The 26489-nt window shown below is 32.4% G+C and overlaps 3 protein-coding genes across 4 annotated transcripts in view; 1 reads left to right on the top strand and 2 right to left on the bottom strand.

Moving 5' to 3' along the window:
- LOC144835071 (beta-mannosidase-like) overlaps positions 1-26489 on the top strand; it is a 109083-nt gene that overhangs the window by 46732 nt on the left and 35862 nt on the right. The gene's annotated exons all lie outside the window — the stretch shown is intronic.
- LOC144835107 (uncharacterized) lies at positions 6231-8886 on the bottom strand. The gene is made up of 2 exons (XM_078690147.1): positions 8870-8886; positions 6231-8688 (listed from the first exon to the last, which is right to left on the bottom strand). Exon 2 carries the CDS (start codon positions 8686-8688, stop codon positions 6955-6957), a length of 1734 nt encoding a protein of 577 aa, XP_078546273.1. The 5' UTR covers positions 8870-8886; the 3' UTR covers positions 6231-6954.
- On the bottom strand, positions 10366-13545 carry LOC144835102 (uncharacterized). Its single transcript, XM_078690141.1, has 2 exons — positions 13492-13545; positions 10366-12482 (listed from the first exon to the last, which is right to left on the bottom strand). The coding sequence occupies exon 2, from the start codon at positions 12480-12482 to the stop codon at positions 10734-10736; it is 1749 nt and encodes a 582-aa protein (XP_078546267.1). The 5' UTR covers positions 13492-13545; the 3' UTR covers positions 10366-10733.

The raw sequence follows: 26489 nt of genomic DNA, 5'->3' as shown, positions 1-26489 counted from the left end.
AATAGAGAATCAATCATTTTTATTTCAAATTGTACAGTTTTTAAGTCAATTCTAAATCTAAACTTTAATGTTGTTGTATTCCCTGGCTATAAGTATATTATTTAAATAACATAATAACAGAAAGGCTAAATGCTTAAGTAATCAAGGGACCATAAACATAAAACAAGACTTTATATGCAAGAGTTTTTATAGGCTGCTTAAATGTTATGCCAGATCAATTTATATAATTGTGTATTGTAGTTTGTATCTAACGTCATCTTACCGTCAGAATAGGTCTGTTATAAAATAAGTACTGGTTATTCAAAATTAGATAGTTATTTAAAAAACTGTTTAAGAATAGATTCAGACGTTGTATTCTAAATAATGTTTTCCATGTTTATTGAGCCTTGATTTTAATTTAAACAAACCATTTAGTCTTTTTTTTCTTCTGAACAATTAATAATTAAATATTTTCACATTGTTTGCCACATAATTAGCAACAGCTAATCTCCTTGGATCATTACTGATAACAGTGATTCCAGCAGGAGTATCTATGTTATCATTTACGTCATCTATTCGTTTTATAAAGATACCATTCTTATCAAACAATTGTAGTTTATGGTCACTGGACACTATCATATTTTCCTCCACGTCCATTACTATACTTCTAGGGTTCCATACCTTCCCATCTTCCTTACCTCCGTCTACAATTGTCTTCATGAACATACCATTAGCATTGAACAATTGTATTGTATTGGTACCCTGATCAGGAACAAGTAAATTACGTAGCATCATGTGGTGCAGTTAGTGGAGGCCTACCATTCGAACCTATCTTGCCCAACAGCTTTCCATCATCAATATTAAATTGATATATACAGTGAGCTTCACTGTCTGCAACATACAGAACTCGTGTTTCATTGTTTACTGCCAAACCTTCTGGAAATTCCAATATTCGTTTACCAAATTGAGTGACTACTTTAAATCTATCGTTACACATTACAATACTCTTCATTGCTGCATCAGTAAACATAAAATAACCATTTTCCATTTGATGTATTCTATAGACTATGACACCCGGAACCTGTACATTTTCAATGAATGAACCTGATTGGTTAAATTTCACCAACTCATTACGCCAACTTGATACTAATATACAACCATCGTTGTCTAATTTCACATCGGTTGCATTTCTTGCGTCATCTATTTTAAGGGTTCCTATGTTTTCAATTGTACGTAAAAGGCGTGGTACAACTGTCACATTCACTGGTGAACCTTTGATGCTAGCAACTCCAGCACTGATCTCAATCTTCCACTCACCTTCATCATTGCTTCTGCCGTTTATTCTATACTTCCCACAGTACGTCATCACTACTTCATCACAGCAATGTTGTCACATGATGGCTTGTTCAACGTAGCAGTTAATGCACTTGAGTCACTTTCGTCTACTTTTTCAACATCCACTGTAAACTGCTGTCCCTTTACAACAGTAATAAATTGATCATCTGTATTAATGCTGTACCTTTTATCAACACATGTGATTTTACCAAGGCCTTTCGATATAGCATCATGCATGTCTGCATTTATTGTGAAGTTTGGTGTAAGATTGTTTGCATACGAGTAGAATTTGTCTTTAATTTGTTTGATTTTTTGTTCAATCCCTTCCATGTCCGATTTGAATTTATCTGAGTTTGTTCAGTGTGCAAACCCTAGTGTGCTTGTGAAGACTAGGCTTATAGCTCGGTATACACTATCAAACTAGTTTGTTAAAAAAGTTTTTTAAAAAAAGTTTTAAAAAAAAGTGATGACATAATTTTTTGTCACATAAATTTGATAGATTAGCGGCATCAATTACTTCCTACACTACAACAAATACATCCTAGTATATACACTAGTAATAGGAATTACGATTTGCGTCTCTGCAAAGTAGCTATCCTGATGTAATATTTTCCATCAGTGAGTTTGTGCGCTCATGGGTAGTTTTCTTCGTTGTTTATTGTTTTAGAATTACAGCTTCACATAAGATACGTAAGTTACGATACGTTCAAACAGTCTTGTTTACTGCACAGTAGGAGATTGTGTGAACAGGGAGAAATTCTGACATTTGAACACAAACAAACCAAACTAGCAATTAACAATTAATTTGTTGCTTTTTGTAAATGAAAACTGTTTATTCCAAATAAGATATTATAATCTAACCGTTGTTGTTGATATTATTATGTATGGTAATTTATTTATGAATAGATTAGAGTTAAACATCAATCCTCTGTATATATCTTCTTTCTTCGACGCACAAGGCTTAGTATGTTGTTCGTGGTTTTGCTACTAATAATATGGTTATGACATTGATACCGTATTGGTTGTTGTCTGTTGTTCAATTGAGAATTGTTTGAATTAACCATTTGTGCTGAAATCCAAATTTCAATGAGTTAATGTTAAACATTTTTCTATTTAATAATTAAATATTTTAACATTGTTTGCTCCGAAATTTGCCAAAGCTAATCTCCTTGGTTTATAACTGATTACAGTGATGCCACCAGGAGTGTTAACGTTATCAGTTATGGCATCGATTCGTTTTATAAAGACACCATTCTTATCAAACAATTGTAGTTTATGGTCACTAACAACTATTAGATTCTCATCTTTGTCCATTACTATACATTTAGGGTTCCATACCTTACCGTCTTCCTTACCCCCGTCTATAATTGTTTTCATAAATTCACCATTTGCATTAAACATTTGTATTTTATTAGTTTTCCAATCAGGAACTAATAAATTACTTTCCTTAGTTAAAATTACATCATGTGGGGCAATCAGTTTACTCCATGTATCAGTTATCTTACCTATCAGCTTTCCACTATCAATATTAAACTTATAGACACAGGAAGCTTCTCTGTCTGCAATATACAGAACTCTTGTTTCATTGTTTACTGCCAAACCAACTGGATGTTCTAATATTCCTTTACCAAATTGAGTGATAACTTTAAATCTATCATTGCACATCACAACCTTTCTTTCGGCATCACTAAACATGAAATTACCATTTCTCATTTTATGAATCTTATAGATTGGGATTTTGATTTGTATGTTGGCAATAAATGAACCTGATTTGTTAAATTTTAACAACTCATTTGAACAGCTTGATACTAACATACAGCCATTTTCATCTAATTTCACATCTGTTACCTTGAGTCTATTATCTAACTTGTGTGATCCTATGTTTTCAATGGTGTGTACAAGTGTTGGTACAAATGTGAAACTCACTGGTGAACCTTTGATGCTAGCAACGCCAGCACTGATCTCCATCTTCCAATCGCCTTCCTCATCGCATCTACCTTTTATTCTATACTTTCCCCATCCCGCGTATTCCACCTTATCGATGGCAGTGCTTTTACTTGATGGATTTATCAGAGTAGCATTCAAAACACATGCATCACATTCGTCCACATTTTCAACATTCACTGTAAATGGTTGTCCCTTCGTAACAGTAATATATCTATCAGCTTCACGAACGCTGTACCTTTTATCAACACTTGTGATTTTACCGAGCCCTTTCGATATAGCACCATCTAGTTCTGCATTTATTGTGAAGTTTGGTGTAAGATTGTTAGCATAAGAGAGAAATTTGTGTTTCATTTTATTGATATTTTGTTTGACTTCTTCGATATCCGATTGGCAATTGTCAAGTATGTTTTTATTTTCCGGTTTGTCTGTCATTTCTGTAATTGATGTCTTAAGGCTTTGTAATTCCATTTGGTATGGTTCAAGCTCTATTACTTGACTTTCAATTGATTCTTTCTTTTGTTTACATAAAATATCAAGATTCGTCATTAGCCTCTTGCCTTCCTCTTTTGCTTTTTTAACAACAACTTCTACATGGTTTTCAATCAGTTGTTTAATGTAATCTACTTGTAACTTAAACTCTCTGCCATCGCTAATTATGGAATTAAAGATATCTTCCAATTCCTGTTTTGTATCTGTGACAGACGTTGTAACTTCATTTACCCTTTTGTTAAATTCATCTACAGCAATTATCATAGGTTTGGTATCATGTTTTTCAGTATAACAACTTACAAACTGTCCACAATCCTTACATGCACTTTTGGTACAAGTTGTACAAAACCGTTCCAGTTTATTAGTAGGATGGTCTTGGCATCTGAACTGGACCGATTGACTCGACATCTGTAAATATTTATAGAATTCATTTAGAAACTTTTAAATAATAATCTTGAATTCACATTATTTATAGTTTATAAAACATTTTAATGTTCATTAACATTGGTGTAAATCTTCACTTTCGAATGTTTTCCTGTTGTATTTCTGTTAAGTTACAACTTACCTTATTTTCTGGATTTATTGTAACTTCCTCGTATGTAGTTCTTACGTTTACCATTTATAGTTGGCAGTAATGGAGTGTATACTTCTATACAAATCAGTAACAAATGGGTATATAAAACAACTCATGCATGACATTGGTCACAGTTAAATGATCCTATACAATGTCTTTGATATTAGTAGGCCAAGATATAACAAATATAAATCAAATTCTATAAGCACAATAGATGTTATTTATAGAAGTAATTTCACAACAGAATAAGGTAGTACTACCTAGAATACTTGCCTTGCACTTCCTCTCGGTGCATATAATAGACTTCAGGATCAATCAGTCTTTCTCGCAGTATATGTTTATTCTTGTAAACAGTTTGAAGCTGGTATACACTGGCACACTTTCCTTCCCAATCTCTGAGTTTGTTCAGTGTGCAAACCCAAGTGTGCTTGTGAAGACTAGGCTTATAGCTCGGTATACACTATCAAACTAGTTTCTTAACAAAGTTTTTTTTTAAAAAAAGTAAAAAAAAAAGTGATGACATCATTTTTTGTCACATAAATTTGATAGTGTAGACAGATAAGCGGCATCAATTACTTCCTAGACTACAACAAATACATCCTAGTATATACACTAGTAATAGGAATTACGATTTGCGTCTCTGCAAAGTAGCTATCCTGATGTTATATTTTCCATCAGTGAGTTTGTGCCCTCATAGGTAGTTTTCTTCGTTGTCTATTGTTTTTGGAATCACAGCTTCACATACGCTTCATAGATACGTAAGTTACGATACGTTCAAACAGTCTCGTTTACTGCAGTAGGAGATTGTGGGAACATGGAGAAATTCTGACAAACATTTGAACACAAACAAACCAAACTAGCAACTCACAATGCAGCTAGAATGTTTCTATTTTAACTGGTACAGTGTTTAATTGTAATTGTACACTTTCAAATATAGGTTATACACCATGATGAAATAATAAAAAAAGAGGTTGAAAATACAATTTTAGGAGAAAACAAATATAACTAAAAAATAGTGTAGAGTACTTTCGGCGTCACTAAACATAACATTATCAATTCCTATTGTATGTACTTTATAGACTTGGAAGTTTGGAATTTGTATGTTGGCAATAAAAAAACATGATTGGTTAATTGTCAGAAACTCATTAGAATAGCTTTGTAGTAATAAACAACCGTCTTTAATGCTATAACCTCCGCTTCCTATGTCACCTACCGCCAATCCAATGTTGTCACGTGATGGATTTATCAGAGTAGCAGTCAATGCACAAGTATCGCATTCATCCACATGTTTTACCTTCACTGAAAATGGTTGTCCCATGATAACAGTAACTGATTTATCATTTTTATTAATGATGTACCTTTTATAAACACGTGATTTTACCGATTACATTAGAAGTAGCACCATCCAGCTCTGTATTTATTGTAAAGTTTGGTGTAAGATTATTTGAATAAGAGGAACATTTGTCTTCCATTTCCATTGTATTGATATTTTGTTTAACTTCTTCAATATAATAATAATAATAAGATTTATACAGCGCACAAGGCGCTTAAATATCCGATTTGGAACTATCACGTATGATGGTTTGCAGTTGTATTATGGTTTGCAATTACTAGTATTTCATTTTCTCTGTCACAACTAATTATAACATCTATTTTTTCTTTGCTATCTGTGATTGACGTTGAGATGGTTTTGACATTTGAACGGCATTTCTTGACTCAACGTCTGTAAACATTTTTTTTTATAAAAGTCATTTTTAACTAATATGCATTACCATAAGTGTTTAAATCATGACTTTTGTGTCAATCTACGTAAACATTTTTCTGCTTTGTTTATATAAACGTTTTTTTTTTTATTTGATTCTATAACAAAACAAATGCTTTTTAAAGAATGTATTTCGCCATAGAGTTCTAATAAGATGTATACGTTTATTACTAAATCCTGATTGCTTTCCATACATACTTTAACACTATAACGCTATACAATGTCCCATGTATCAGTGCCACCTAAACCTTCATATTGTTATTTTATACTTTAGTTATAAGTATATTTTACATAAAATGTTAACAGAAAGAATTATAATGATTCAACAATTACGCGTCCATAAACATATAACAAGAATGTTTATGCAGAGCTAGACTACTCATATTTAATACCATTGCGTACATGTAGTTTTTAACTGACGCTATCTTACCCTCCATATAGCTAGCTTTTAAAATGGTTTGGTTTTTGTAAATAAAAAACTGGTTATACCAAATAAGATATCATAATCTAACCGTTATTATTGATATTATTATGTATGATAATTAATTTATGATAGATTAGAGTTAAACATCTATGAAGAAGGATTTTATACAAACTGTTTATATAATTACATATAATTATTTGTAATATAAATTATGGCACCGCATTTTGCCCTCTACATCTTTCTAAAATACATTATTTTATAACATAATAACTTGTTATTCCAAATAAGACATTAAAATCTCTAAAAGCTATTTACAATCTTGCAAGAATAAGTTGTATTTTTAATATCTTCCATTTAAGCCCGGATTTTACTTTTGTTTAAACATTAGTTTATACAGTAGTGACTTCGTGCAGATGTGACGTGAATGTGCTTTCAGAAATTTGTTTAATAATTAAATATTTTAACGTTGTTTGCCCCATAATTAGCAACAGCTAGTCTCCTTGGGTTATTACTGATAACAGTGATTCCTCCAGGAGTATCAATGTTATCATTTACGTCATCTATTCGTTTTATAAAGATACCATTCTTATCAAACAATTGTAGTTTATGGTCACTGGACACTATTATATTTTCCTCCATGTCCATTACTATACTTCTAGGGTTCCAAACTTTGCCATCTTCCTTACCTCCGTCTACAATTGTTTTCATAAATACACCATTAGAATTAAACATTTGTATTGTATTAATACTACAATCAGGTATTAATAAATTACCTTCTTTAGTTGAAATGATGTCATATGGTGTAATCAGATTACCCTTTGAACTTATCTTACCCTTTAGCTTCCCATTATCCTCACTAAATTTATAAACACAGCGGCCCTTTCTGTCTGTAATATACATAATTCGTGTTTCATTATTTACGGCCAAACCACTTGGAAATTTTAATGTTCCTTTACCCAATTGATAAATTTCTTCAAATCTATCATTACATATAACAACACTCCCTCTTTCAGGGTCACTAAACATATACTGACCAATTCCTACATGGAGTACTTTATGAACCTGGACATTTGGAACTTTTATATTGGCAATGAATGAACCTGATTGGTTGAATTTCAACAATTCATTAGAAAGACTTGATACTAACATACAACCGTCACTATCTAATGCTACATCTGTTACGTTGTAAGTGTTATCTTCTTTTAGTGATCCTATGTTGTCAATGGTTTGTACAAGTGTTGGTAAAACCGTGATATTCACTGGTGAACCTTTGATGCTAGCAACGCCGTTGGTGATCTCCATCTTCCACTCACCTTCCTCATTACATCTTCCTTTTATTGTACTCTTTCCATTTTCCATATACTCTACCTTATAAATAGCAATATCTGTATGCGATTGCTTTGTTAATTTAGCAGCTAATGTGCCTGTATCATGTTCGTCCACATTTTCAATTGTCACTGCAAATGGTTGACCCTTTATAGCAGTAATGCATTGGTCATCTTCAGTAATGTTGTACCTTTTGTCAACACTTGTGATTTTACCGAGCCCTTTCGATATGTCACCATCCAGTTCTGCATTTATTGTGAAGTTTGGTGTAAGATTATTTTCATAAGACAGGAATTCGTGTTTCATTTTTTCGATATTTTGTTTAACTTCTTCAATATCCGATTTGTAACTATCAAGTAGGGTTTTAAATTCCGGTTTGTCTGTCATTTCTGTAACTGATGTCTTCAGATTTTGCAATTGCATTTGGTGTGGTTCGAGTTCTTTTACTTGTCTTTCAATGGCTTTCTCCTTTCTTTTGCATACAATGTTAAGATTCATCATTAGTTTCTCTCCTTCGTCTTTAACTTTTTTAACAACAACTTCTACATGGTTTTCAATCAGTTTTTTAATGTAACCTACTTGCAACTTAAACTCCCTGTCATCACTCATTATGGAATTAAAAATGGCTTCTAATTCCTGCTTTGCATCTTTGGCAGACGTTGTAACTTCATTTACCCTTTTGTTAAATGCATCTACAGCATTTATCATAGGTTTGGTATCATGTTGTTCAGTATAACAACTTACAAACTGTTCACAATCCTTACATGCACTTTTGGTACAAGTTGTACAAAACCGTTCCAGTGTATTAGTAGGATGGTCTTGGCATCTGAACTGGACCGATTGACTCGACATCTGTAAATATTTATATAATTCATTTAGAACTTCTAAATAATAATGTTGAATTAACATTATTATAGTGTGTTAAAAGCATTTTACAACAAATATATTGGCGTTCAATTACTTTAGTTATTAAGTATATATTCGAATGTTTTCTGTTGTTTTTTCTGCTAATGTTAATAAGCAACTTACTTACCTTATTTCCTGTATATAATGTAACTTCCTCGTACGTAGTTACGTTTATCTTACAGTTAGCAGTAATGGAGTGCAGTGTGACGTGGTATACTTTTATACAAATCGGTAACAAATGTATTTGAATGGCGTATACTATATGAACTCATGCATAAGCTAAAAACGTGGTCACAGTTAATGATCCTATACAAATTTGTTTGAAATTAATGGCCTAGATATACATCAAATTATATAAGCAAAATGTGTGCATTGTATAGAAATAATCTCGCCACAGAGTAAGATTGTATTCCCGGGAAATTCAGTACAAAGTGCATATTTTTCAGAATTAATCATTAGTCTTTCACGGTGGGTATATTTTTGTAAACAGTCTTACGTAGGTGCACCAGAAAATCATTCCCTAGAATACAAGTACCTCCTAGTCTAGTAGGAATTACGATTTACTACTCTACATCCTCGTGAGGTAATTTTCAATCAGTAAGTTTTTCTTTTGTGGGTTGCGCCCTCATGGGTAGTTTGTATCCGTTGTGTATTGTTTTAGAATCACAGCTTTACATAAGATACGAAATCATGATACGTTTAAACATTCTCGTTTACTGCAGTAAGAGATTGTGTGAACAAAGAGAAATGTTCAGTACATTCAAACCAAACTAGCAATTCACAATGAAGCTAGAATATTTCTATTTCAACTGGTAAAGTGTTCAAGGCAATTGTAAACTTTAAAAAAAATAACAGGGGGATACACCATGATGAAATAATAAAATAATAAGAGAGTAAAAATACAATTTCATAAGAAAACAAATAAGTGTAAAAAAAAGTGGTAAGGTAGTCACTCCGACTGGAATCTATACTGGAACTCTCTTAATCAGAGGCCCGACCATGACATCGCATAATGATTAAATATGCCAGGAAATTACAAATTTAAAGTGTTTTTTTATTCTGAATAAAAAGTTGATGTTTCTCTGTTCTACTGCTATATATTTACATTGTTTCCATTGTACAAACTATATGCTGATATTCCTATTATTATAAAGGATAGATTTTTCAAATACTTTATTCATCTAGTATCTGCCTCAGACGTATGGCTTATGCCTTTCCTCTGGTGAAGGTGGGCACTGGACGAGGGAAGCCCTTGATCAATGTTAGGACCAATCAAGGTGCTTTAAACAGTCCTGGCTTTGTTTGTATCAAACCTATTAGTGGCGGTAATTATCGCTGTTGGTTTCGATTGAATAAAATAAAAATAAAATAAAATAATTTATCGTTTATTGAAAAGCATTATTTCATAAATTAATAATTGTAATATTTATTTGGCGAGTTAAAATTATACAGATTGTACTAGAAGCAAACAACAGGCATAACAAACCGAATAACTGCTCTTAATCTATCAATTTCAAAATATACAAAAATTAATTTTAAAAACAGTTTCTCATACAAAATAATAACACATTAACACAAAGAGAAAAAAAATATACAATACAAAATGATCATGATAGTACTTCAAGATAAATGCTGTGAAAGTATGATGATGTAAACCTGTTGCTCTCATAATCCTAGCAAATAATATAAACAAACGATGAATTAAAAAACTAATGTGTCTTGTCCTACAGTATAAGTATAACAAACTTCCATATAACCTCTCACTTGATCTCGCAAAATTGTTAAAAGATGGAGGAAATAGGACATGCATTATTTATTTCTCTGTATTCATTTACATAGGTACAGCTTTTTACATACGGTATGCAAATTAAAATTGTGTGTGCAGTTGAGAATCTAAAATAACCTGTAAAATATGTCAACATGAGATGGGAACGTTTTAGCATCTCGCTGAAGTCTTTAGTGTCTATATTGTTGTTAAAGAGCAAAACATATTAGTAATTAAATATCTTAACAGTGTTTGTTCCACAATTTGCAACAGCTAATCTCCTTGGCTTAAAGCCGATTACAGTGAGTCCATCTGGAGAATTAATGTCATCATTTATTTCATCTATTCGTTTTATGAATATACCATTCTTATCAAACAGTTGTAGTTTGTGGTCACTGGACACTATTAGATTTTCATCCATGTCCATTACTATACATGTAGGGTTCCAAACTTTGCCATCTTCCTTTCCCCCGTCTACAATTGTTTTCATAAATGTACCATTTGCTGAAAACAATTGTATTTTATTAGTATGCCAATCTGGTACTAATAAATTACCATCCATGGTTAAAGTGACGTCATGTGGTTTAACCAGTGTACATGGTGTTACATCAACTGAACCTGAACCTATCTTGCCCATCAGCTCCCCACTATCAATGTTAAATTGATAAACATATTGAGCCCCTATGTCTGCAATATACAGAACATTTTTATCATTGTTTACCGCCAAACCAACTGGATATTCTAAGATTCCTTGACCGAATTGAGTAATTATTTCAAACTTATCATTACACATTACAACATTCTTACTTTCGGCGTCACTAAACATAAAATTATCAATTCCTATTCTATGTACTTTATAGATTTGTACATTTGGAATTTTTATGTTGGCAATAAATGAACCTGATTGGTTAAATTTCAGCAACTCATTAGAATAGCTTGGTACTAATAAACAACCATCTTTATCTGATGTTACATCTGTCACATTGTATCTGTTATCTATTTTGAATGATCCTATGTTATCAATAGTATGTACAACTGTAGGTAGAACTGTAATATTCACTGGTGAGCCTTTGATGCTAGCAAATCCATTAGTGATCGTCATCTTCCACTCACCGACGTCATTGCATGTACTTTTAATGCTGTGCCCTTTGCTTCCCCTGTCACCGACCTCCAATCCAATGTTGTCACGTGATGGATTTATCAGAGTAACACTCAATGTGCAAGTATCGCATTCATCCACATCTTTTATCTTCACTGCAAATGGTTGTCCCTTGATAACAGTAATGGATTTATCCTCTTCATTAACAATGTACCTTTTATCAACACTTGTGATTTTACCGATTGCATTAGAAATAGCATCATCCAGATCTGCCTTTATCGTGAAGTTTGGTGTAAGATTATTTGGATAAGAGGAAAATTTGTCTTCCATTGTATTTATATTTTGTTTAACTTCTTCAATATCCGATGTGTAACTATCAAGTAGGGTTTTACATTCCGGTTTGTTTGTCATTTCTGTAACTGATGTCTTCAGATTTTGCAATTGCATTTGGTGTTGTTCGAGTTCTTTAACTTGACTTTCAATTGCTTCCTCCTTTTGCTTACATACAATGTCAAGATCCATCATTAGTTTCTCGCCTTCCTCTTTAACTTTTTTCACAACAACTTCTACATGGTTTTCAATCAGTTTTTTAATGTAATCTACTTGTAACTTAAACTCTCTGTCATCGCTAATTATGGAATTAAAAATGGCTTCTAATTCCTGTTTCATATCTGTGGCCTTTGAGATAGCTTCATTTACTATTTTGTTAAATTCATCTGCTGCAATAATCATTGGTTTGGTATCATGCTTCTCTGTATAACAACTCACAAAATGTTCACAATCTTTACATGCACTTTTGGTACACGTTGTACAATACCGTTCCACTATGTTATCAGGATGATATTGGCATCTGAATGGCACCTCTTGACTCGACATCTGTAAACAATATTTCGAAAATTGTTTTCTTTGTTTAACATGCATTTTTAGTGTGTTAAACCTATAAAGCATCATTGATACTAGATTGAAACTCAACTAGTTAGCTGATCTGCGCAAATACAAAGTTAACGTGATGTATGTTTTACTATACTATTTTCTAATTTTTAAGATACATCAAAAAGTGTGAAAGAATACTACTTTAGCAACAACATATGGCATTTGTGAATTATAATTACATTAGTAGCACATTAGAGCAATTAATAATTATACATCATGTTTAGTCAGCAACATGTTTTACACTCTCTTGTATGTACGTACATATTGTGGTTATCTCGCTGGCATAACAATAGGATACAAAGATTATACGCTGAAAATCCTCAAATGCCGAGTAATCTTCATATCCTGGTACCAGTTATATTCTTTGAACTAGGACGAAATCCTTCAGATTTCCTTTGCTTTGTTGTTTTTTCATGTATGTTTTGTTAATTGGTATGCAACTTATCTTGTATTTTTGTTTTTCGACACACTGTAACTCTCGTGGAAATATCTGCTTAAGATTTTCCGTTACGTTTACCATAGAGGAAATATTATATTTCCTCCATGCGTTTACTAAAATTTATTCTGTTGTTAGCAATATAGTGATTATGCATTATTTCTCATAATATGTTAATAATGTTTGAGTTCATTCAAGCCCACACTGTGTGTAACACTGTTCTTTGATTTTATTAGGCAAATAAACGTATTTCTTCAGATTACAAAACAGATACTCATCAGTTATAATTAAAACAAATGGTATACAACAACATAGTTAATCAGTTTCAATAATGTTTTTTAAAACATGGTTTTTGTTTCTTCAACTCAGATATAAACCTTTCGACTAATATCTTATTTTCGGTTCGTTTATTATTTCACATAATACATGTTAATTAAATTCGCATCACAGCATATTAATCTAATAAGTTATGTTATCTTTGAAGATTAGATGTTTATAGTTTTAAACGCAACTTACCTTATTTTCCTGATTCTGGAACTCCCTTGTAGCATTAACCGATATGTTTTCAGTAGTAATATTAGTGGTAGTAATGGTATGGGCTTAACCAATTGTATTCTTTTATAAAACCTACTAACAATGGTGTATGAATGACGTATAGGAAATAATACAACTATGAACTTTAACCTTTGTCACATAAGAAATAGGTCTAAGTTTAAAAACGTCTGATCTGAGTTTTCTATAGATAATAGTAGACCCTACCTAAACATTTGTGTTCGTATATTTGATCATTATAAAAATAATAAACAAAATATTTGGTTTCTGTAAAGAGGAAAACAATACGAAAACATAATTTCCGTTGAGCACCGCTATTGCATAATGGTTTTAGTTTATTAGGTGTTTATTCAGGTAAACCGTACTTATAGACTACCAACACCAAGTTTATATCTAGCCTAACTTAAACCGATAATAGCCAGTAAAGCACTGGGTGAAAAAGTAATGCATAATAGTACAGTACCTACCTATGTGAGATGCTTGGTTTGCGGCTAAATCCGATAGGTAGTACGAAGTAAAAGTAGATTGCGTCCGCCATCATGCCATCCTCAGAATGTCAAGAAGAGAAATCTACAAAAAGTACGGTACCGCTCAAGATGTGGCATTATCACGCACCTGGCGCATATGTGCCGTTGGAGGAATGTCCAAGGATCCAATCTAATTATGGTTGATTTTGGTCAAAAGGGGGACATTAAAATGAATCAATGAAAACCCTGGGAAAGCACATCAAGTCTATTGTGGCTGCCCAGCCACCTCGTTTTAGCTCCAGCAAGATGGACGAAATAATTTTCATCATCAACCGATTATTCAAATTCCTGAGGTTTAAGTCGCAAGTCGTCTGTTTCGCCGATCAATTGTGGAGAACTCTATTTTGTACCCGTGCGTCACAGTAGAGAGAATCACTTTTTTTGTTTAAAGGTATCCCAGACCTATTTATACTGTTTTAAACCATTCTCAAAGTAGGCCTATCCGTCTTCTCCCGGGGAACTGGAAGTCGCAAGGGCGTCACCAACCTCTCGCATTACTATCTCACACTGCCACTGCGTTTCAGTCTCGCGACGAGCTCCCCTCCTTAATCGGCCAAAAAGTCTTCTTGCCGTGAGAATGACCAGAAGTCGAGCGGCGTGCGTATAGGCTAAACGTTGCATATCGTTTCGACGAACTACCTCCTAAGAACAAGAGTACCAATGGAAGGGGTGATATGAAGAGAGGTTATAGGGCCATCTGTTTCGGTAACGCTCTTACCGCTGCCGCGATGTCTCGCAGAGGGAACTGGGAAAGCACATCATGTGTCCGGTCCACAGAGACCGCATCAGGAGCATGCATCGCGAGATTACTGTGATTTTGCATGGTGCCTACTACCTGAAAAAATATAGATACAGTACCGAAGAAGCATTTGAATATCGATCTGCATTGTATGAATTCGTTTGGTTTTTAATGCGTAATACACACTCTTATTACTATATTTCTGCGTGCAATGATGAAAAGTAGACAGACAAGGAGCATTGTTATTATTTGTTTGTCTGTGGCGAAGTCGAGACAAAGAAGAATAAAGAATGATATATTGACAATTGAATCTGATTCAGTAAATCAATTATTTATCATGTTTCTAATGTACCGTACTTTTATAAAGTAACAAAAAGTTTCAATCTATCTTTACAGTTTTATACAAATCATCATTTATTTCGGTCAAACTACGTTTATTCATAATTCTTACTCTCAGAGCGTATGGTTTGAAAATCAACAAACTTACTCTAAGTGCATATTATTTGTCCCATTCAATCCAGAATATTACGTTCGGTACAGAAGCTGTCTATTACTTCCAATGTATACGTTTTGAGTTAAATTCAGAAAGCATATGTTTAAATCTTGAATTTGTACTCAAGATATAGGATATGAGATATATTTTGCCTTAGCCTTACTTCTAGGAATATATTTAGAGTTATATACCGAATGTTCCTGATCAGAAGGTTTCAAGGCATAGAATTCGGGATCAAACATCAACATGTCTTATTACTGTTTAGTCAGATCGTAAATTTAAATATTTTACGGGTTTATGTTTCGAAAACTGCATTTTGCAGTGTACATATCAAAACATTCTGGTTACACGATTAGTCGTTTGTGGACTCATCCCATCGCAATTCAAAAGCATAGAATATAAATTCTCATGATTTTATAATATTGTTTTTTTATAAAAATAAAAACTAGTTTACCTAAACAATAATTACAAATAATTCTAAGAAATAAAGTTTTCTATAAGATATAGCCATAGTAGGTTTAATACAGAATAAGTAAAAAGAAGTTGAATAATCAACGCTGATTGTAGTGAATCTATATTAAGCATGTAATACAAACTTTCTGCTATTTAATAATTAAATATTTTTACATTGTTTGCTCCGTAATTTGCCACAGCTAGTCTCTTTGGGTTATTACTGATTATAGTGATTCCAGCAGGACTATCATTTACGTCATCTATTCGTTTTATAAAGATACCATTCTTATCAAACAATTGTAGTTTATGGTCACTGGCAACTATTAAATTCTCATCCTTATCCATTACTATACATTTAGGTTTCCAAACCTTACCATCTTCTTCCCCACCATCCATAAATGTTTTTATAAATGCACCATTTGCATTAAACATTTGTACTTTATTAGCTATCCAATCAGGAACTAATAGGTTACCTTCACTTGTTAAAATGACATCATGTGGAGCATTTAGTGTATCCATTGAACCAATCTTACATATCAGCTTTCCGCCATCAATATTGAATTGATATAGTGCCCATCTCTGTCTGTAACATACAGACTTCTTGTTGTAAGGTTTCTGCCAATCCAACTGGGTATTCCAGTATTCCCATACCAAATTGAGTGATTACCTCAAACTTATCATCACACCATACAACTTTCTGATTTTGGGCATCGCTAAAAACTAAATGACCAAAATCTACTTCATGTATCTTATAGACATTGACATTTGGAATTTTTATGTTAGCAATAAATGAACCAAATTTTTTAAATTTTAACAACTCATTACAATCATTGGATACTAACATACAACCGTTTTTATCTAATTTCACATCTGTCACTTTGAATCTCAATATCAGTCAATTTTGTATGATTTTATGTTATAAATGGTTTGTACAAGAGATGGTACAACTGTGATATTCACTGGGGAACCTTTGATTCTAGAAACTCCATTAGTGATCTCCATCTTCCAGGCACCTTCCTCATTGCATCTTCTTTTGACTTTATACTTTCCACACGCCCATGAATTCTACCTCATCAACGGCAATATTGTCACGTGATGGAGTTATCAAAGTAGCAGACAGTGTGCATGTATCGTCACATTCATTCACGTTTTCTACCTTCACCGCAAATGGTTGCCCATCTGTACCAGTAATAATTTTATCATCTTCGATAACGCTGTACCTGTTATCGAAACTTTTAATTTCACAGAGGCCCTTTGAAATATAAGCGTTCAGCTCTGTGTTTATTTACGTAGGGCAAGATTCGGTAAATCGCGCGTTACTTCTAGAATGTTTACTCGATGGTATATAAAGTTGTTCATACTTTCGTTACTGATTTTAACCACTGTTTAGTAATTAAATTGAGTTTGATAATTAGTTTTCGACAATTAAAACGAATTTAGGTTCAACGATTTGCCCCAAATAGGGTTTTTTTTCCGATCATGGTATACACTGTCTAATGGATGTCCATCTTGAAAAATACCCGCACACAATAGTACAAGGATGCTTCGCATTTACCTATCTCCTACTACGATAATTGTTTTAATAGCTGAAAACCGGTTGAACAGCTCGAGTACAGCCTCATAATGTTGAATTTCGTTAAAAATTACTATTTTAATAGATTTAATATACGCTTATACAAATGTATTGATTTGCGATAAATCGAACATTCCAATCTCAAAAATCCCAAAATAAAAAAATGTTAGATATACGATTTTTTTTAACAGATAATGAGCTAGCGTTTTCAGGCGCCATGAATTGGCTATAGGATACAATTGAAAAACATTAGGCCTACTAATTAAGTTGAGTTAAACAATTATTTGTTGATGAATTTACGATTTGCCCGAATAGAGGTGTTTTTCACAAATTGTTTTACATTATATAAACACATATACAAATAAACTTTATTACTGACAGTTGCTTCTCAACGTTTGTTATAATTAATACTGTAATTACAAAAACAATATAAACGTCGTAGTGGTGTAACGTTACCTGTACTGTACTATTTCAATCGACTATGACGGTGACATTTTCAACAAAGTATTATATCGCAAATGTGTTTAGTGGTATTATTTGTAAAACATGAAAAAACAATTAATATTTCGTTACTGAATGAATAAAGAATATATTTAAAAATTGCACCCATTCTCTTCCCTATCCCTCAACAAATTAAGTTTGTTTAAATTTGACTCAAACAATTGGTCTCATTTTGTGACAAGTTTCTCTTGCGGAAGTAATTCCCAGAGTGCTAATTTTAGTTGAGTACATAAACCACCGCGTCTATGTATTCGTTCCTGTAAACGAAATGTATTATAGTCCTGTGGTAAAACGACCCGTAGGAAGACCAAGAAATAACTAGATGAACCAAATAAAGAAAGACTTACAAGGACATGTAGACACTAACACAATAACAAACCTTGAAAGAACGTTGAAATTGTGGAATTCAAGAAACCTTACATTGTACGGTAGAGTAACAGTGTTGAAGTCATTGGCGTTAACAAAACTAACTTATGCCGCTAACATTATCTGTGTACCACAATATGTAATTAATAAAGTCAATAGTTTAACATATGCGTTTATATGGAAAAACAATCGCGAGAAAATAAAAAGAAAAACATTAATGGGTGATAATAGCGAAGGTGGGATCAAAATGCCTGACTTTGGTCTACATGTGAAAGCATTAAATGCGTTGTGGATAAAAAGACTGCTAAGTAATGACGAAGGAAAATGGAAAATTATTCCGAAGTTTTTTATTCAGAAAACATGCCAAGAAAATATAATATTTAACATGTCTAGCTTACAATCTACAAACATTGTGTATGATATGCCAATATTTTACTACAATATTTTACAAGCTTGTACGGAATATAACAAATGCAATAAAAACCCTGTGCAAAGTTATGAAGAAATAATGAATGAGCAGTTGTGGGGTAACTCCTTGATACAATTAAAACATAAATCACTATTGTATAAACATTGGATCGACAGTGATATCATCTTAATTAAAGATATCGTCAAGAAGAATAAATGTTTAACTTCAGAAGAATTGAAAATTATATTAAAATGTAAATCCAATTGGCTAAACGAATACTTATGCATAATTAAGGCGATACCTAAAGAATGGAAACGCACTATAAAAATATCAAATAACTGTATCTTCAATATTATAGATGATACTGCTGAAAATCGGTTTGAAGTTATACAAACAAAAACAGTATATTTAAGTTTTGTAAAAGAGGTATTTATTTTACCCCTTGCACAAAAAAAATGGGAACAATATTTCAATGATAATTATATAGATTGGAAATCATGTTGGCTAAATAAAATATGCAAAATGAAAGACAAAAAATTAGCTGAATTTAATTATAAACTATTACATAGAATCTTGGCAACAAACAAAAGGCTTTTTATATGCAAAATAAAGGATACCGTTACCTGTAAAAAATGTGGGGATATTCAAGATGAAAACCATATGTTATTTAGTTGTACATATATTCGAGAATTCTGGATAAAAATTTGTAATATTCTAAGATGTTTGGGGTATGACAATGTATCATTTAGAAACATTGTACTTGGAACAGGAATTAGATTAATAGATTACATCTATTCCTTAACTGCATTTACTATATATAAAGACAAAATATTGTCAGAGTTGCGTAAGTCCATATCTCTATGGAACTCTTTTAAATACAGTATTACATTACGAATAAAAGGTGACATATATATTGATAAAGTAAATGGAAGGAAAAGATGGCAGAAGATACAAAATATTTTCTCGGATATGTAAAGTTAAAGCAAATAATTGTGTATTAACAACAAGTGATACATTATGCATAGTGTGTTTTAGCAGTCATCTAATAATCGTTTAAAATAAAAAAAAAATAATAAGTTATTGTAAAAGAAAATACTACATTGTACTATTATAATTCATGCTGCTCAACTAATACTATATATAACTTCAAATGTTTTATAATTAATTAAAAAAAAAAAAAAAAAAAAGTTAGCTTGGTAGAAATATAAACAATTTTTTTTTTTTTTTTTTTTTTTATGAGATAAAATAATGTTGCAAACAACAAACTATACTAGATAAAACTATGAATTATTATATGAATTTATGTAGAAGATAATGTTACATAAGAAGCAAAGCATGATTAAAGTAGAAATATACATTCATAAAGGAATTATATGTGTATATTAACAATTTATACTTAAATTTAATGTGTATAAAATATATTACCATAAGAAAATTATAATTATGTTCATGTAAAAAGAAAGTGTTAAAGAAATGCTATAAACATGTTTAAAGTATAACATATTGGTAATTGGTATTAATTAAAAATTATAATTATTTTGTTATGGATATTTGAGTTGAAATACTTGTATATAGTTATGAAAATATAATTTTGTTTTATAATTATAATTATTATTATATCTTAATGTATGTATAAGAAAAACTTACATCTGTATTAATTGAGAGTAGAGAAACAAATATTAATAAAAATTGTGCATATTATATAAAGATAAATATTATTTACAAACATATGAATTTTTATAAGAAATAAAAGTGGGTAAAATCCCCACAAAAGAGAAAAAAAAAACACAATAAGAAACCATCCTGCCATAAACAACCAAAAATGGAGACAAATTGTGGAAAGCGTGATGTCGGAAGACGGAAAACGTTGAGAGAGAAATACGTATTTGAAATCGCCAGTTTTTTAACGCTGAAATTACTATGTATTCGAGAACGATCTGTGGGCACGGCCTAGATGTACCGTATAGTCTACAACAATTATAGTAGGATATATTTTTCGTTTAGCGTGCATTTATATAGACAGTACCTGTAGATTAATTTATGTAAACTCGCCATCACGGGATTCGCACAAACACAAAATTAAAATAATTTTGTGGAAATCGGGTGTGCTATAAAAGACAACAACGGAAATGGGTGTAGATTCAGAGCACACTGTGCGAGATATATTTTGGCCTTCTGTCCCAACACAATGTTACTTGTATTCTAGTCAATAAAACATATATGTTCAGATTTACCTGTACTACATTAGGATAGTAAAAGAATTGTAAAAATGGTCTTAAATGCAATTATATACATGATCATTATATTACACACTGTGTACTTACTTGATGAGTTACACATTATACATACCCGACCACATATAAAACATAGCGAGATGGGGTATGTTTACAATTTGTACCCAACTTTTTTTTATTTAGACGGCTATGATAACCCCAAATTAATCAAAACAATAACAAAAGGGTCAAGTTTTCGATGATATGGAACCCCTCAGGATGTAAATTCCTTTGGTACCATACAGAACGATTGTGTTTTTGATTGTATTTTTTTCTTGTTGTATGGTATCAAAATAAATCAAATATAGCGATTTTAAAAAGGCATATCTTATAACAATTTGCATTTACGTGAATATTTCTAAAATCGAAATTACACCAATAAAATAATAATATTTTCAGAAATTGGAATTTAGCTACCCGGTAACCATCTAAAAAATCGTTCACTATATGAACAATCGACCACTGATTTTGAACTTGGTGGAAGCTTACGATAAATGCTTTAGTTAGTTAATATTATTTGGGATATTAGAATAAAAACCTGTCAACCTAATTTACAGATACTTAAATATTTCAAGTTAAAACACATTTGATGAATTAAGGTGTTTCAAGATAATAATAGTTTTGGTATATAGGCCTACATTATGCCTAAAATCAAGTGAAGTAATAATCAAAGTTGATTAGTAGGTATGTAACATGTACTGTTTAGTAATTGAATATTTTAACATTGTTTGCTCCATGATTTGCCACAGCTAATCTCCTTGGCTTATTGCTGATTACAGTAATTCCATCTGGAGTATCAATTTTATCATTTATGGTATCTATTCGTTTTAGAAAAATACCATTCTTATCAAATAATTGTAGTTTATGTTCACTAGAAACTATTACATTTTCATTCTCGTCCATTACTATACATCTAGGGTTCCAAACCTTACCATCTTCCTCTCCTTCATCTACAAATGTTTTTATAAACTTACCATTCGCATTAAACATTTGTACTTTATCAGTACTCCAATCAGGTACTAATATATTACCTTCCTTAGTTAAAGTTACATCATGTGGTGTTATTAGTTTACTGAGACCTATCTTACCTATCAGCGTTTCATCACCAATATTAAATTGATAAACACAATGTGCTTTTCTGTCTGCAACATACACAATTCTTCTCTCATTGTTAACTGCCAAACCAGCTGGACATTTTAGTATTCCTTTACCAAATTTAGTGATTACTTCAAGCTTTTCATTACACATTATAACCTTCTTTTTGTTTGCATCACTAAACATAATACAACCATTTTCCATTTGAAGTATCTTATAGACTTGAACATTTCGAACATTTAACTTGTTACCAACTGAACCTGATTGATTAAATCTCAACAACTCGTTAGCACAGCTTGATACTAAAATACTACCATCTTTATCTGATTCCACGTCAGTCACTTTGCATTTGTTATCTGTTATGAGAAATCCTATGTTTTCAATGGTATGTACAAGAGTTGGTACAACCATAATATTCACTGGTGAACCTTTGATACTAGCAATCCCATTATTGATCTCCATCTTCCAGGCACCTTCCTCATTGCATCTTCCTCTTATTTCATACTTTCCATTCTCCATATATCCTACCTCATCAACAGCAATTTCATCACGTGATGGCTTTATCAGAGTAGCAGTTAATGCGCATGCATCACTTTCATCCACATTTTCTACCCTTACTGCAAATGATTGTCCTTTTGTAACAGTAATGGATGTATCACCTTCAATAACGCTGTATGTTTTATCAATGGTTGTGATTTTACCAAGGCCTTTCAAGATGGCATCGTCCAAGTCTGTATTTGCAGAGAAGTTTGGTGCAAGATTGTTTTCATGAGAGAAACATTTATTTTTCATTGTATTTATACTTTGTTTCATTTGTTTGATATCCAATTTGTAATAGCTAAGCATGATTATATTTTGTGGTTTGTTTTCCATTTCTGCAACTGTTTCCTTCAGACTTTGCAATTCCATCCTGTTTGATTCCAGTTCGTTCAATTGAACACTAAAAGCTTTCTCCTTTTGCTTACATAAAATGTCAAAGGCCACCATTAGTTTTTCGCCTTCCTGCTGTACGTTTCTAACAACAGCTTTTATATGGTTTTCAATCTGCTGTTTTATTTCGTTTGCTTGCAACTTAAACTCCATACCATCTTTAGATAATGAACTAAGGATAGTTTCTAATTCTTCTTTGATGTCTGTAGCTGACGTGATAACTTCAGTTACGATTTTACTAAATGCCGCCGCAGCAGTTTTCATAGGTTTGGTATCATGCTTTGCTGTATAACACGTCATAAAATGTTCACAATCCATACATGCACTTTTGGTACAAGTTGAACAAAACCGGACCAGTATGTTATTAGGATGATCTTGACATCTTAATGGCAGCTCTTGAGTCGACATCTGTAAACGTATACAATTATAGTGTTTAGTTTTGTATCGTTTTAATGAAAGTACAACAAAAACCGTTTAAAAAAAATGGTGTTGTGTTTGTATAAATCTTCCAGCTTAATTTTACAATGATGTGATATTAATTCATACTAAATTACTAATATTTAAACTTACCTTATTTCCTTTGTATACTGTAAGTTTCTCGTTTTAAAACCTTGCGTTTACTAGGTGTTTGATTAGTAAGTGTGTGGGTGTTTTTACAATGATTTTGGTATTCTTTTTAACCATTGATAGTGTGTGAATTCACGCATAATTTCACAGTTATGCAACTCTGTATAAAAGTATAAAATTCTTTCAGAATACACTAGATATTTATTCAAGCGGCAAGTTATTAATATATGTAAACATTACGCATTAGTATATGTTGACATAAAAAAAACGGTAGGCCAGATAAGAAAGTGTAGGCATACACAATCCTCTATAGTCTAGCAGCCAAATGCCTATTTTTCCATAACCTTGCAATGCTTTCTATAGATTTTTTTTTTTTTATGGATTTTGATTCTTGATACCATCAGAATGAAGAATTGTTTTGCTGGACGGCTGTCAGCATTGAGCAATTTGCATAATTAGCATAAACAAAATGGCCGCTATTTTCAGAAAACATGCTATATCTCTGGAAATACTGGACGTTGTGAGATAATTTTGGTGTCAAATTGTTCACAATTCATGTTTTTTTGTAAAATTGACCGGAAACATTTTTTCAGTTATTTGCCTTTGGATTTATAAATATATAAATCAAAAGGCAAATAACTGAAAAAAACGACAATGCTGTGGGTAAAAAAAAAGCGAAAAGCTAAATCAAAACGATAAAGTAAAACAGCCAGAAAAGTTAGCAGAGATTTCGGGCAACACTAGCCCTTCATCAGTGCAAGTGAAGGAATTTGGATAACGTCATAGAATAAGAGCTGGCAAGTGCTGCCTGGGTGAACAGGAATAAAAGAAATACAACAAAAGGAGACCGGGTGGAGTCTGAATGAGAGTAGAAAACAAAGAAGGTGCTTGGTAGAGATATAAACAATTTTGGAATGAAATTTAAAAACAGCTTAAATGGTGGTTAATATTGAAACTTAAATTTTGGTAGTCAATGGAATAATTTTACCGATATTTATATATTTGATCTCTGTTGCGCGTACTGGTACTGGTACTGGTTCAAATAACCGTCTCACAGAGACATCTGGTAGCCATTGACTTAAAGTTGGCATTTGGATGTGTTACTTTTAAATGTAGGCCTACAGTATGAGAGTGACTACTACCAAATTACACAGTCACAAAACAACTTATAAACAGTTCATATATACAGTTAAAACATTGCTGGGAATTATAAATTTCTGTTGAAGCAGGCTCTAATGAAGTTGCATCTAGTAAGTTGACTTTGTTGTACAACTCTATCAAGTATTGATGGTATCTTCCGACCTCTTCGTTTACTTTGGGTTGTGTGAAAAGTAAGAATTTTTGTAGGATCTTCATTTTCTTTTCTAATTACATGTCCGATCCAGTTGAATTGTTGCTTGTAGACATATTCTTCTAGCGGTTGACAGCCAGTAATTTTGTAGAGATCGTCATTATCAATAACGTAACGCCAGTCTATATAGTTTTCATCTGTTTCTTCATCTGAGGATATGTCTACATGGTTTGGTGGGCAGACTCTTTGAAAGCCATTCACTAGCATTCTTCTTAGGAAGGTTTTGTATGTTGTGCTAAGTTTGGACATTTCACTTCCTGTTGCCCTCCAAGCATGGCAACCATAGGTGAGTCTACTCCTAACTAGACCATTAAGAAACATCATTCTTGTTTGTAAGTGGATCGTTCTGTTGGTAAGCAATGCTCTATTCTCTGCAAATGCTCCTTTGGCTGAATTGATTCTGTATTTTACTTCTTGATCTCCAATATGAACATCATTGTAGGTAGCCCATACACCAAGGTATCTAAAGTGTGTTACGTTGTTAATGTGTACGCCGCCAATTTGTATGATGCATCTTGGGTATTCTTCAACTTCCTCTTTCCAGTTCCATATAATGGTTTCTGTTTTGGGGGCACTAATTCTTAGACCAAATTCCAGACAAACTTTATTCAAGATGTTCACAATGGTTTGCAGTTCTTCTTGTGACCAGGAGCTTACAGCAAAGTCATCAGCATAGCCACTTTCAAAGTCGTCATAGATGCCCCTTGATGGTGCTTTACGTCTTTGAGCACGATTTGTAGCTTCAATAGGAATTAGGTATTGTATCATTAGGCCATCCAAACTAGCATCTTTACAGCGTTGTTTGAACACTCTAATAACGTAATCAAAATATTGGTTAAACATGCTGGTACTCTCAATACCACCCTGTCGCACCCCAGAAGATGTTTCGAACTTATCATCACTCGGATCGTCGTCAGCAAGGTATGCTTTCGTTGAGCTGTACAGTGATTGTATAATGTCAATCATAGTAGTAGACTGGTTTAAGTGAAACCTATTACGAACGCTTAGGAAAAGAAGATTACGATTCACATGGTCGAATGCTGCTGTTAAATCAATGAAGCATGTATAGAGTTTGCGATTTGAGCGATACGCAATTTCCTGGATCTGCTTGATTACATATATAGCATCATTGCACCCTCTGTTGGACCTGAATCCAAACTGTGTGCGTAGAAGTTGACTTTCATAAAAGATGGAAAAACGTGAAAGAATGATAACCATAAGTATCTTTGAAAATGTAGACCCAATCGATATTCCTCTATACATTGATGGATCAAGTGGACTGCCTTTTTTTTTCCAAATGGTTGTTAATTTGGACAGTCCCCAATCACTTGGTACTTCTTTCGTTCTCCAAATTTCCTCAAACAGTCTATGTACATGGTCGACGAATACTGGGTTCTCTCGATTGCATCAATAATTTCTTTCTTGGACGGAGGTTCATTGTCTATCTCAAATTCTGGTTGTCTCAGGTTGATAATATATTCTGGAGGTGTGCTAATTTCATCTGGGATTTTAAGGCTAGATTGGTCTGGATTAAAGTGATCTTTAAAGTGTTCACGTAATCCAGGACATTTTATAGGCTTTGGTGCTTTTCTTATAACATCACCGTGCTCCTTAGCTTTTCTCCATAAATCAAATATTTTTCTATTTTGGTGGGCTTCATTTAACTTGCTTGCTTCTTCATACAA

Source organism: Antedon bifida, chromosome 2 (assembly GCF_963402885.1).
Source record: "Antedon bifida chromosome 2, ecAntBifi1.1, whole genome shotgun sequence".
Taxonomy (NCBI): domain Eukaryota; kingdom Metazoa; phylum Echinodermata; class Crinoidea; order Comatulida; family Antedonidae; genus Antedon; species Antedon bifida.
This window is presented reverse-complemented; position numbering and strand designations above follow the sequence as displayed.

What these genes read in the sequence shown, in the direction of transcription:
- LOC144835107 (XM_078690147.1), bottom strand. Translation starts at nt 8,688, where the DNA reads ATGTCGAGTCAATCGGTCCAGTTCAGATGCCAAGACCATCCTACTAAT.
- LOC144835102 (XM_078690141.1), bottom strand. Translation starts at nt 12,482, where the DNA reads ATGTCGAGTCAAGAGGTGCCATTCAGATGCCAATATCATCCTGATAAC.